Source organism: Pinus tabuliformis, chromosome 6, assembly GCF_031772625.1.
Source record: "Pinus tabuliformis cultivar Carrire ecotype Pingquan chromosome 6, CPIR1, whole genome shotgun sequence".
NCBI classification, from domain to species: domain Eukaryota; kingdom Viridiplantae; phylum Streptophyta; class Pinopsida; order Pinales; family Pinaceae; genus Pinus; species Pinus tabuliformis.
The window spans coordinates 727,179,053-727,193,584 of NC_142292.1; the positions used below are offsets into that span (position 1 = coordinate 727,179,053).

The following is a 14,532-nucleotide window of genomic DNA, read 5'->3' on the forward strand; positions in this document are numbered from 1 at the left end:
CGCTGGCCCTGCGTCACCCTGAATAGGCTTGCATTAGCCTCAGGAGACCCTGTGTCAGCGTTTTGGCCCTCTGCTTCAGCTACGCTGGCCTCTCTAAAGCACTATATAGCTCTTGGCTGCCTCTGCGTGGCCCTGCGGTTGCCCTGGCTGCTACTGTGTCACTCTCTCTGGCTCCTACACTGATCTTCCGGCACTATCTTTGCATCTCTATCTCTCTGTACCCACTACCTCTCAGCTGCAACTCTGATCACTGATTCTATCTCTCTTAGCAAATCCCGCTCTGGAGAATAGAATGACTGATCATCTGGTGTACTCTCCAAGTGACCCTCAAGCCTCCTCTTATACTTTTCTCTTTGACATATCAACGGCTGAGATTAAGTCCCTAATCAACGGCTAACATTAGATCTGGCTTGATCCATGTCTTTTGGACCATTCTAACACAATTTTATATTAATCCACATTAATATTTTAATTTCCCTAAGTTTAAACTTAGGGACTCCATTAAAAATATTAATTATTTTAATATTTCTCAAACTGTTTAGAATCTGCCCAAACCCTTTCTGGGTATTGGAGATCTCATGTGCCCCAACCTCTCCACTAAATTTCGTGGCTAGAGCACATTCGATGCTACTCCATATCAACAATACAATTGTATAAGAAGAGGTCATTGATAGCCAAAGTAAGCAAAAAAGGATCATGCTCAGGGTTTCGGTCAGGAATATGAATGTTTTGTAATTCTTCAAATAATTCTTCATCTTGAATCCCCAGGGACTTCTTAAGTTGTTGTTGTTGTTGCTCAACAAGCTTAGCAATCTCCTTTATGGGAACAGGTATAGTCATCTTTCCCACGGCAACCCCTATGTCGATGTCAAGTTTAATTTCCTTCCCCTTTTTCTTCTTCATGTATTCTTTCCTAGGAGGATCCTTTTTTGATTTGACTTTTGTTGGGTGATCCTTCTTGGGAAGAACTTTGGGGATGGATTCTTTAGGAGGGACTTACTTAGGTTATGAATCTTCCTTGGGTGATTCCTTAGGAGGCAAGGGGTTTTTGTCGTTTTCCTTTTGGGAATATTGGACCCCTTTGAATCTTCCCTGGCTATCAAAATTAAGAATGGATTCTTCCTTTTCTTCCTTAAGGGTGACCTCACTAGTGGAAGGATGCGTGTATGATCCTCCTAGCAAAATGTTTAAGGCATCAAATTCCACAAGATTGGCTTGTTCATCAGTTTGTTCATCCTCACTTTCATCCCCTTCAATTTCCTCATCCTTAGATGAAGAATCTAGCTCAACAACATTAGTTGGAGCCTATGTGTTTGGGATTTGAGAAGAGCTCGACCTATCTTCTTCACTTTGATTTTTGGGAAAAGGCTTTCCTTTAGGGATGTAACTCGATTTTTGGGCCTTTTCTAAGATGATGATTTTGTTGATGATAACCCTGTCACGTGCATTGGCTTCTTTAGTGAACCTTTCCATCTTTTTGAGAATGGCAAGGAGAGTTTCTTCGTGTTGATCTTTGGACTTCTCCTTTTTGGTTTCAAATTTGGCTCTAGGGTGATCATTGATGTCAACCTTTGAAATTCGCAAATTTTCTTCAACTTCCATTGCCATTTCTTTAGCCTCGGCCAAAGTGGATGGTTTCTTATCCCTCAACACATAGGTGAGGTGACCACCCACGACTTTTATGAATTTGTCAAGGATGTTGGCTTTAGATGGCTTCAAATGATAGGTATATCTTTGACTACCCTATCAAACTTTTGAATGAACTCTCGTACATCTTCCCTTCCTTGGTTATTTGGTAGAACTTTTCAATGTTGAAGGTCCCTTGGGCATTGCATGACCACCTTTTCATGAATAGCACCTCAAATTCATCATGCATCTAGGGGGAAGGCTAAGATACGAATCTCTTGCTTGTCTTTCAAGTGATAAGGCAAAAAGCATCATGATCCTATCTTCATCAAATATCATTCTAGGGGACATTTGTTAGTAGAATTATTCAATAAAACCATGGCAGTCCAAGTAGCATCCCCTTTGAATTTGGGCAACCATCGGTTAAATTTTTCATGTAATGGCTTTGGATTGTTACTCAATTTCAAAGGGGCAAAGACACTAACTAAGTGTCTTTCACTCTTGTTCATCTTGTGCTGATCCCTTTCGGAGTCGGTGCTTGAAGTAGATGCAATTTTTGGAGATGTATCACTAACTTTCTCGAATTTGTGGAAAAGGGAGGTTCCAACAGGTGATGGAGTTCACTTTCCCCTTTTTGCAGTAGCGCTAGTTAAAGGAGGAATGTTATTGCCTTCAAGTAAACTAGGGGTTTGGACAATGAGTTGAGTCATCAGAGGAATATTTTATAAATGTCGTTAATGAATCAATTCCTCAATGATTCACTAGGGAGGTAGACATGCTCCTTCCCTGAAAACGATGCCAAAATGTTATTGCTCAAACTAGTAGGGGACCTAAGGGGGATCCCTAAAGGGCAAATGCTAGGCCAAGGGCAACAAATAGAGACTTAGTCTACTGTCACCTCAGCTAAGGCTCTCTTCTATTTACGAACTTTTACTGATGGGAGGAGACTAGGTATGTATGGAGTCACCAATGAAGGATAAGTCAATGGATATGAGTGACCAAAATTATCCCTTTCCCAGAAGAGTTTAAAGGATAGAACTTGCTTGCTTTCTAAGCAAGGTACTATTTATTTTAGGGAAAGGAAGAAAGGATTGAGGGTTAGGTTTATGGGATAAGACTTGTGAAGGACTTTCCCAATCCCTAAAATCCTTGTTGGAATTGGTATCCCGGATGGTTCTTGAAGAATGATCTTTCAAAGGAGTAGGACCACACAGGGCCAAGTAGACCCAATCTAAGGTATGATGGAAGAATGTAGCAACCATTGATATTCTTACCCTAGACAAGTAGGGGAAACGATCAAAAGAAAGAATTTGCACTTGAAGGTGTTGTTTGAACCTATGAGGTACTAGCCTTGGGGATGGCAGGGAAATTTTTGATCCCGAGGTGAGGGCTTGGCTTTTCTCTCAACTCCACTGTCGGAATGGCTTCAAAATTGGAGGAGAGCTTGAGGAAAGGCCAATGTAGGAGATCCTAGGAGATCAAATTTTTTTTATGGCTAGCTTGTTGGGAAATTGATGCCCTAGCTACCCCAACTCAGTGTTCCACGGGGACACGTCCCCTAGGGTCGAGTGCGCCACCCCTCGCACCCGGGACGAGGGGACGTCTGGGAAAACGTTTCCCCACATCCCCCTATTGGGGAGATGCGGGGAGACATAGGGGGGACATTTCCCCAATGTGGGGGCCGCTACTCCCCCAAAAACCCCCTCAAAATGGGCTATGCGCCCCCCCTTAAATTTGCTTGTAAACAATGATTTATGACAGGGAAAACGTAGTATTTGAGCATATTTCCCTACTCATGCTATGCTATTCATGGTAATGTTAAATTCTTAAAGTAAAAGTGACATTCTCTTTTATCTTTCATTTTCATCCTTTTACTTAAATTTTTAACATTACCATGAAATGGCTCATGATGTTTGAGAGTGGTTCTGACCTCATTGGATTTCATATGGAGAAAGTAGAATTTTAGATCTCACTCAAAATCCAGGAGACTTAAGAGTTTTTCAGGAATTCAAGATTCGATGGAGTGTAATGTTTCCATTGCATTTTGTCATGTACAAGGGTATGGAATTAGTATTTAATCAAGAGCACCAAGCCCTCTGTGTACTTTAGAGTGACTTTTAGACTCATCACTCCATTGTTTTTGAGTTTTAGTTATATCAATTTACTATTCTAGTATTTAGTTCAGTTTTTCAGGAATTTGGGATTCGATGGAGTGCAATGTTTCCATTGCATTTTGTCATGTACAAGGGTATGTAATTAGTATTTAATCAAGAGCACGAAGCCCTTTGTGTACTTTAGAGTGACTTTTAGACTCATCACTCCATTGTTTTTGAGTTTTAGTTATATCAATTTACTATTCCAGTCTTTAGATTTCAATATCTATTATAGTCTATTTTGCTTAGTGCTTATTAGATTCTAGAATGATAAATGATGAATTTTAATTTTAAATCAATTTAGAATCTAGAATGATGAATGATGAATTTAATTTTTAAATCAATGTAGATTCGAGAATGGTGAATAATGAATACTGAATATGGATTAGAGCATTTCATTATTGAATCTCGTGGTTTATGGATGAATCATGTATGTATTAGTAAGGATGATGAGTATGGATCAATGTATTTCATTATTTAATTCAATTATGTATGTATCATTCTATTTATGCCTTCATTATCGAATATGAATTTGAAATATATATATATATATATATATATATATATAAAAAGGAAAAAATATATATATACACCGATGTCCCCCCCGTCCCCCCTAAATTTCCCTAAAATTTGAGGGTACTCCCAAACGTCCCCCTTGTGCGTCTCCCCGCACCGACGTCTCACCGTCTCGAAGTCTTGCTGGAACATTGCCCCAACTTGGCTAGACCTAAGAGGTGAAGGAATATGAGTTTTTGTGACCACCCTTGGTAGATGAGTGTCTTAATATCTGGGAGAATGGAGTCAATGATGAATATGAGTAGGATTTCTTGGTTCCCAGTCAAGGAAGCCTCAACGTCACTTCGCTTGTCTTCTAGGTCAAGAAGAAGCAACCTTGGAGATTTTATAGTTCAATGTGCAAAAGGAATGGCTTATCAAGGTCAAATTCTTTGGTAGAATTACCCCTAGGAGATTTCACTCATATTACATGGCCCATACATTGAGAGATGTTATAATAAAGACAAATTCCACAAATTGAGCAGTAAATGCATGCAACAATTAGCCCTAGAGCAGCGAAAATCTCAGTCCAACATATATGAAAAAAGTAAACAAGAATAAAATTAAAAAGCATGTACTTACATGTAACAAAGTATATCCAACCATTCACAATTGACAATAGAAAAGCTCCAAGAAAAGATAGACCAATATCCACACATCAAAACTCATCCATAAACCTCCAATTCATCCTCTAGAAAAAGTGCAAAAATCTCAAGAGAGATAAGAGATCCAAACCAAAGTGATAATGAGAAATGAACTCATATCACTTGTATTTATACACAACTTAGGAGTTCGAATTAGCCTCCTTGGCCTACATAAGCCCGAAAAATAAAATAATTTTCTAATAATTCTAATTTTGGTGACAAGCCCACCAAACTAGCTCATAAATAAAAAAGTAAGCCTCTTAAGAGGTCAAATAATAATGTATGCATGTTATAGGGCCCTCTAAGAGGCCTAATGAGGTCCATGGGTGCCACAATGAAGAATAGGACCCTCAAAAGTAGCAGACAAGGGGTTGGCCACTTGTAATAACATGTGGTGCTCCAAATGACATGTGAGAGCACACAAGTGTCTTCATGGCTCTCCAACAAATCGAAGATGCTTATAGATCGTCTACAATGGCTAAGATGATGGTGTAGGTGGTGCCACATCATCATGCGAGTCCTGGATCATCTGCCAAGTGTATGGTGTAGATCTGGGGCTAGTTGGGCATGATGGATCAGGTGCATCCTCGTCCAATAAGTGAACAATGAGCAATCTCTGAATGGCTATGGGGATCCATGGAGTGTAATTTGCTGCTATGAAGGCCCATGGCTCTCAACGCTCACCATACATGTGCCAATGTAGCCCTCTGGAGGATTAGGACTCCATATAGGGAGACCAAATCCAAGATGGCAACCATCTCCAATCTTGCATAAGGTACAATGCATCCCCTAGCCTTCCAGTATAGCAAGTCATTATAGAAATTAAGTAAATGAGGTTACCTAATCATGGACCACAGGTGGGGACTTCATAATGGCCTTCCCTTCCATAATGGGCTTCGGGATGTGCCATTGTCTCCTAAACTCTAAATGGGGTTAACCAATAATCCTATTAGATGGTTTCTACTTCTAAAGGGGATAATATAGTCAAGGTACATCCTTCAAAAGGTGGTGGCATGTGACAGATAAGTGAGTGATGCACGAAATGAGAAGGGGCAGCCCTGGGTTACATGTTGGGGTACAAGGGTAGCTAATAAGAGGAGAAGCCCACACTTGGGTTTATAATGTGTAGGAGGGAGCAATCGTGGTACATGAGGTGCACTGACCTTGATTTTTCCACCCTTCTTTTATGCCTTTTTCCTTTTTATGATTTTCTTCGATTAAGTGCTTAGGGCTCAAGGGGTTAGAGCATGTTGTATAAGATATAGTAGTGAAACCCCCCTTTTAAAGTGGGTCGGTTCATTGCCCACTAGGGGTTGTGACAATCATGGGTTCCTATATGGATGAAAAGGGCGTATAGAACCTGTAGGAACTAGGGTGATGGCCATGATGATGGGGTAGAGCTCATGTATTGGCTTTTTCCCATATGTTAAATATGTCTGCCCGGCCATCTTTTGCATTTTACATTTCCTTGTTGAATGTGGCCATATATGCTTTTACCTTTTTCTTCATTGCATCAACCTTTGGGCTTCATTCGAGGCCATGACCCAAGGTGTGGGCAAGGGGAAGGGGCATGCCAACCCTATGTGGACCCAATGGGGAAATGTGGACCCAAGTTGAAGAAATGATGAATGGGGTAGTAATGAATGTAAAGAGGGTAATATAACCGGATAAGGGAGTGAAACCACGCAACCAGAATCGAGGTTTCCCATGAAATACCATCTCTAGAGCCAAATGGTCAATAAAAGAGATCTCACGGGACTAGAATCCAATGTTAATACCTAAAAGGGGTCTAGGGGACAAGAGCATAGACCTAACCCATTCTTTCTGCCGACTCCCCCCACTAATCCATGCCTAGAAGTGTCCATGATAAGAAAACTACAGTACTCAATTTCCGAATGACAAGGCATACCTTTAGATTCAGGAGGCCCACGTTCAAACATATGATCATGGCTGATGGGCGAGGGACCACATGGTTGGCCTAGGTGGTGAAGAAAATGACACAATGAACTAGTAGGTGGCTGCAAGGGGATGTTGGTTGTTGGCTAAGGACCATCTTGGAAAAAAATTTCTCTTGGGGATATTACCCACCAAATGGTGGGTAACGGGCCATATGCAGGGATGGGCAAAGGAAGTTTGCCAATGCGATGGACAACCTTTCCATGGATGATCATTAAGAGACCTTGAGCGTTGAGACAGTAAGGAATATTGGTTGTTGCAGAGCTTGTTGGGGTAGTTATGGCCGAAGGTGCAAATGCCTGTGACAAGGGTGGAACATGATGAGCTTTGTGATGGATAAGTCATGCTTAGCCAAATGAAGAATTGGCTAAGTGCTTGACATGACTCATGGACAGGATGAAGAAAGGGCACACTGGAGTTATGATACATGATACTTGGGTAGGCTTCTTCATGACTGAGACCAAGAGGCAGTCTTGGTGGACCATTAGTAGGGGAGGCAACGATGATGGAAGGCACTTATGATGCAATATGAGGGTAGAGTGATCGAGGGCACTAACCTAAACGAGAGTAAGGATGTGATGACCAAAGTTGTGTTGGGTCTACTAGAGTGGACAAGATGGGCAGCTGAAGTCATGGGCATTGAGTTGGATAGATGGACGCATGGCAAACTTTGTGTAGGGACATTATGTAGGAGCACTTATGGGCATCAAAGGAGAAGTGCCAAGGCAGGGATGTTGTGCGGAGACATTTTGCAAATGAGCCAATGAGGATATTGTGCACATTTGGACAACCAGGTCATGTTTTTTTTGTGGGCAACTATGAGAGTAGTCATGCGACTGAGAGGGCAGAGGCAACTTGCGATGGTACTTCAGGCCATGACAAGTGTGCTTGCAGAAGAGTTGGATGGAGATGGTTCATGGGAGATCATAATGACTTGAGAGAGTTGCAGCCTATGAAGAGTTCATATTATGGTGGTCTTGGAGTATCTGGTTCGTTGAGGAGCTAAGGTCAAATGTTGTACTTGACTCTGATGCAGTATGGGATGCATACCTTGGTCACATTATGAGTTGTGTTCATGAGGAGTGACTTGATGGATATGATGGAGTTGGATGGAGTTGCAGCGATGGAGGTGCCTTGGTGGGAGCACTTGGGCATGGTTTGAGTTGATGAGACTTACCAGTTTTTAGTGATATGGTGGCTGATTGGTTTATGACCATGCGCAACGCATGGACGAGATGATGAAGCAGGTTTAGACTTGCCACTTTGACATTATTGATGGGCAGCATATCGCAGATGAGATGGAGTTTCTTCATGGACCTGGATATGGGATGTGGAGCATTGGATTGATGGTATGAGTTCTTGATCGAGTTGAGGATATGACAGGGTGTTGGAGAAACGATTGACGAAGGCGTGAGGAGGTGTATTCTCATGGTTTGAGCGTGACAGTTGGACTGATCACCCAACTAGTTTGAGTCATGGGGGTTGTAGCAGTTTGTTGAGATGTGTTTGAGTTGAGTTGGAGTACCATAGCAGCAGTTCACATGATGATGACAATACATGGTGGATTAACACGATATGAGTTGTGGTCATAGCATGCAGCTGAGTTGGAGGGAGCATCCTTCCACATGATGGAGCGGTATGGAGGATTGTGACGAGTTTGGTTGATGACCATGGATTGAGGAGTCTTACCCATACATGGAGTCATGAGCCTTAGTAGAGGTTCGTGCGATGACGAGCAAAGAGCTGGGCAACATGGACATTCGTGTTGGGGTTGATGACACTTTGCGACATTTTGATCTTGGTAATGGAGTTTACTGAGATGGTGTTGTCGAGGGCAACAGCTTTTTTATAGTGGGGGAGGATGTCAAGGCCTCGAGTTGGTCAAGTGCCTGTGATGACCATCGGCGAGTGAGAGAGTCAAAAAACTTACAATGCAAGTACGGGCGCACTTGAGTTGTGCAATGGGCATGCAGACGTAGTGGCAAGCGCGTTGTAGCAATGGGTGCCAGTGTTTGATTAAATGCGACTCATGCTCAGTTAAAGGAGCATTCAGACAAGTTCAGTTAAAGGCATGTGGATGGCGAGTTCAGTTAAAAGCGCGTGTGGACAAGTTCGATTAAAGGCATGTGGATGGTGAGTTCGGTTAAAGGAGCGTGCAGACAAGTTCGGTTAAAGACGTGCAGATGGCGAGTTTGGTTAAAGTCGTGCAGACAAACGTGCGGATGGGCGTGCGTACGAACATGCGAACGGGCATGCAGACGATAAGTGCGATCACGCAAAGTCGTGTGAGGGCATCCACCCGAACGAACAGGCAAAGTCATGCAAGGGCATCCACCCGATTCCCAAACGAACGAGCGAAGTCATGCGAGGGCGCAGAGAGCGTCCACTCAAACGCATGAGCAAAGTTGTGTGAGGGCATTCGCCCAAACGAGTCACACGGGTTCAACACACGGGTCAGCGGGGTGAAACAAACAAACAGGTCATTTGATAATTCATTGGGAAAACGACCATATATATTGAACAAAGTGAAGTTTGTTTAAGGCATCATCTCAACTGAGTTCAAAAGGACAAACGAGTCTAAAGTGTCATTCCGGTGAACTGCAGCGTGTGCGAGGGCGTGACAGGGCCTGTACCCGCACTGATGGGCAGAACGATTCTTCACGAGTTTGGGCTAAACAGATTTTGTGAACAAAAATCTTGAACGAGATTTTGAAACGAGTGTCGATGCACGGGTTTGGAAACAAGTTATTGAACGAGTTCGACACAGAGTTTTGGAAACGAGTTTGTTGAACAAAATTTTGACATGGGTTTGTCAAACAAAGTTCCTACACGACTCGGGTAGGTCGCACGACCCGGATGGCCTACACAACCAAGGTGGGCTACACGACCCGGGCAGGTTGAACGAAAATTGTGCATGAGTTGCACAACCAGTTCGAGTGAACAGTGTGGAGGATTGCACGACATAGGTAGATAGGTGTGCAAGCTTGCACAACAGACTGCACGGATTAGTGTGCCAGGGAAAATTGTTGCACAATTGTAAAACATTGTAGACTTGTAAAATAACTTTGCAGAAGATTTTATAAGTGATTGGGAAGACTTAATTGGGATTTGTCCCTCCCTTCATGAATGTGTGTATTATTATTATTGTTTATTGCGATATTGTACATGTTTATGAAGTAAATGTTGATGAATGTATTTTCGCTGCATTTATATGCATAAATGAACACTTAACGAAAAATAATCTAAGTGTTGGTGATAAGCATAGTCCGTGAACCGTAGTAGTAAGAAAATGAAAAGGTTGGTCGGTGTCGCACACCACCCACAAGTGGAAATTGACTCACCACTAGTGTGGGGGGAGTGACCCCTCTTGTTCCATAACAATTGGGATCAGAAATATATATATATATATTTTGTCCACAGTGAGCCTTCTTAATTTCTATGCTTATGTTTTATGTGGAAGCTAGAGTTATGGACACTTTGGTTTCATAACAAAACGTTTTGGAGTTTTTGCCCAGAATCCAATGAATTTTTTTTGGTCGAATCTTGATTTGTGTTGTTTAAACTGGGTTTTTGACTGCATATATGGGTTCAGCACCTTGAAAAACCCTGGCACACTTGGATTATAGAGAGTTCACAAGTCAAACGTGTGATTCCCATAAATCACTGCTGGATTCTGGGAAAATTAGACTGGAAAATAAGCCAGAAAAACTTCCAAAACAAACAAAGAGACTTTGGCTTTCCAGCTAGCCTCTGGCCATGTTATCTGCTGGTAGCAGTGTATCTTCATGCCTGTCGTTGTCAGATTTTCTAGGCATATCATAAATGTAGTACTAACAGTATACCAACCAACAAAACACAAAAAAAGAATCGGAGTGCAAGGTCAAGATCTTTTCGCTGCTTATATCGTGAAGACAACATGAGGGATCAATTCTGAGCCAACATCTCGAAATATGTGAAGGACATGATACGCTCATCTCAAAATATGTGAAGGACATGATACTTTCAAATAAATTTAGTTCGACGGAAAGGAAATCTGCTGATAAAAATCTGTCACGGAGAATACAGTTGGAATTTCCAAGGAATTTTTAACAGGTAAATATAAAGTGAAATTGGAATTTCCGAGGAATTTTTAGTAGGTAACATAACCATTTAATTTCTTAGTTGTCGAGAAAAAGGCATTAATCTAAAATTTGTAACCATGGCATTCATCACAAAAATTCCAGATTTCGATGTCCAATGTAATGCATGAATTGAAATCTGGGTCAAATAAATTGAAAACTATTTTGATGTGCGTCTACCAAAATATGACACAATAATTTTCAATAGCCTCGAAATATCTACGTGGTCTCGCATATGACTGGTTCATGATCCATTATAAGACGAGAGGATTCTTTGCATTGTGTGTTAGGAATTTTCTAAAAAATTCTTAAAGATTGAGTAACACAATAAAGATATCAACTTACAAAGTGAAAACAAGTTCCCTGGTTGTGAAATTGATTGTTTAAAACAAAAGTAGAAAATAATAAGGAAAATGAAGTGTAAATGAAGAAAATTAAGGATCTTGAAAATGAGAAAGAAGATCTTCAATTGAAGTGCATACACTGGATGCAAATTGAAAGAGCAGGTTTGCAAGACAAATGGTTTCATTGAAAGAACAGGTTAACAAGAGAATTATTTTCATAAAACGACTACAAGAATTGGAGAAAACAGTCTTTGACTTGTACCAATTCTGAAGATGTTACAATGCTATGTGACCAAGACTCGCAACAGATGAAGCAAGATGTCAAGAAAAATTTTGACAAACATATTGTCAAAGACAGGGAAATTGCTTATTTAAGGAATCATAGTCAACCCTTGCTTGTGGAAGTACAAGAAATTCAGACGTTAGGATCCATTAATCCCAAAAATTGACAAGGAGACATCCCCTGATCCATTTGAATCAAGGAATTTATCTGAGGTTAAAGTCCAAACCTAGATGAGAAAACCTTCACAAAATCAATTAAAGTGGAAAAACTGAATATCTGATAAGAGTAATGAAGTTTTATTACACACTGAGCACCCAAAAATTGGGATCAAGAAAATTTCAACGACAAAGTGACATATAAATATATACGATTGGAGTGGAAGATCTGTCTGTCACAATTGATGAAATCATACCTTAGTGCGAATGTATTGACACACTAGTAAACACTCTATTATGAAAGACAACATGGTCGCAGAAGTCTAAGATGAAAACACTGTACCTAAAGTAAATCGGGAGATACTAAGTCTCAGGCTAGGAAGAATTAGGCTACTAAGATATCACATACTCGACATTTTGTACTGATTTTATTTAATTTAATATAAAAAAATATCAATAGAAATGTTCGTCTTAAATGTGCGGAGAGCATCACAAAGCTGAAGGTTGCCACTACCGTATTGGAAGAATCACATTAAGAATATGAATTTTTAGCATAGAAGTAAGGGCCTGCTTTCCTGGCTGAGTTTGTGGGTCGCCAAATTGACATCATATGCTTCCCTTGGAAGGCTGGACTCTGAGAATATTCCACCAAAGAAGATAAGCCATTGGGTGAGATGCTTTACATTATGAGGTCACAGAATAAACTTATAAAGTATTGCCAGTGGCAATCTATACAATTAATGGTATCAAGCAAGATATTGGCCTGGGACACATGCCTAGTGAGGCAGCTTATCATTCAAGTTACTAACACACGCAAATTCATCTAATTCCTTCGATGACTTATTTTAAGGAATTACTTCATTCATGTTGTAACTGTTCATGTTCAATAAGATTATATAATTTTTCATGAAAAGCAGGGGAAAATTTAGGGGCTAATATTCGTAGGTGGGTTAATTTTCCATGTTTTTTCAAAAAAAAAAAAAGATTCACCAATTTCCATTTTTTCTAACAATGATTCACCCAAATTTTACAATTCAAAATTATTTTACCCAAACAATTGCCAAAATTTTATATAGAGTAATATAAAATCATTGGAAATCTAAATATTTCTACAAAAATATCACTAGACATTTGACGATTTGCATATTAGGAACTAGTAAGATTCGCCAAAATTTCTAAACTTTACGATAAGCTTTGATACTTAAAATTTTCCGTATGAAATGAGACTTTGAACAAGAGAGTTAATGTGTTACCATGGATATAATACATATTACAGTATTTGATACATATGACTTTGGAAAAGAGAGTTAATGTGTTATAATGGATATAATACATATTACAGTATTTGATATATATGCCTTTCAGTGACAGATCAGTTTCAATTGCATTCCTAGTAACTTGAGAGCAAATAAAAGGAAATGCACTCACGTCATTTTTCTAGCACGCTACTTCAGATTTCAATATTTGTGATTTCAGACTATTGGTAAATGGCTATGGAATTGATATTCCAAAAGGGCTAATATTCTTTTAAAATACAAGTATTTTATATATTTGTTGTAGTTCATATTAGATTAGTTAGTTTCCCTTTGTTTGGTTCCTCTTTCTTATGATGTAGTGAGGGTGTGCCTATGCATTCCTATGATTTATAATCACTTCAACGCATGCCAATATTATCGACTTTAACAGCATGGAAATGTTTTGTGTCTTAATTGCCCATTAATGTTTTGTGAAATGACATTTCAGGAAATCATTTTGGTAGAAGGCTTGAAGTTAGAAGACATCGATCCAGGGGTTTATTCATTACATTGCTTGCACTTAAGGCTGTTGGGTGCAGAGGGATCACCAATAAGATGCATTTTGATGGACTAGATTCTTATGTGATTTTCTACGTGCCAACAAAGAATAGAACCTAAATGCTTGGGAATAATTTGGATATATTTTATTCGTAAAGGAGTAAAATTGAATACAATGTTTATCTGTCAATTGTAGATATTATTTTTGTTTTCATGTGTATTTTGAAAATTAGCAAGCTTATTAAGGCTAGAAAGGATTTTATTATGAGTTCTCTCGTATGGACATGAAGCATTTTGATGTGAGAATATGTCATGTATTTCTATTGGTAGCAACTGTTACATTTTCATAGAAAATGTTGTAACAATTCTATATTGCCATGAACTTTAATTGATGGCGAATTGGTGTCAAATCAAAATTCAATGAAATTGATCTATCATGAAAGTCATAATTTATTTAAATTTCAGAATGTAATTGCATATTTACTCAAATGTTGCTTGTAACATAAGCCAAGCTTGAACTATGGGTCCCAGCTCCATATCTCATTATTTGGCCTCGTTGTTATAAGATGTTCTATTGAATATGTAACAAAGTTGGTGGTAACTTTGCTTATTAACTCATTTGATCGAATGCATGATATTGGCGAGAAATGTTAACATTATAAACCATTTAAAACGTATATTTCCCTAGTTTATATAATGTGTTACTTCTCAATTGTAAGATTTTCTTTCATCTTGTGACATATATGAACAAGCACATTTCCAAAATATCTTCATAGTTAAATAAGATAAACATATCTAATCTCGAATGCATTCTCTCTTTGTCGACAGGGTTTTTCCAATTGTTTCTCAATATTTGTGTTGCTTTCAATAATTATGGGATTTCGAAGTTTTCTCACACCAAGGGT

General features: G+C 39.6%; 1 protein-coding gene across 2 annotated transcripts in view; it reads left to right on the forward strand.

The window, feature by feature from the left end:
• LOC149260762 (cyclase-like protein 3) overlaps positions 1 to 13,892 on the forward strand; it is a 418,966-nt gene extending 405,074 nt beyond the window's left edge. For both annotated transcript variants that reach the window (XM_089421058.1, XM_089421056.1), the window contains exon 6: positions 13,578 to 13,892. In XM_089421058.1, the coding sequence (XP_089277184.1) occupies positions 13,578 to 13,703 (126 nt within the window). In that variant the 3' untranslated portion in view covers positions 13,704 to 13,892. The remainder of the gene's footprint in view (positions 1 to 13,577) is intronic.
• Positions 13,893 to 14,532: the final 640 nt, after the last annotated feature.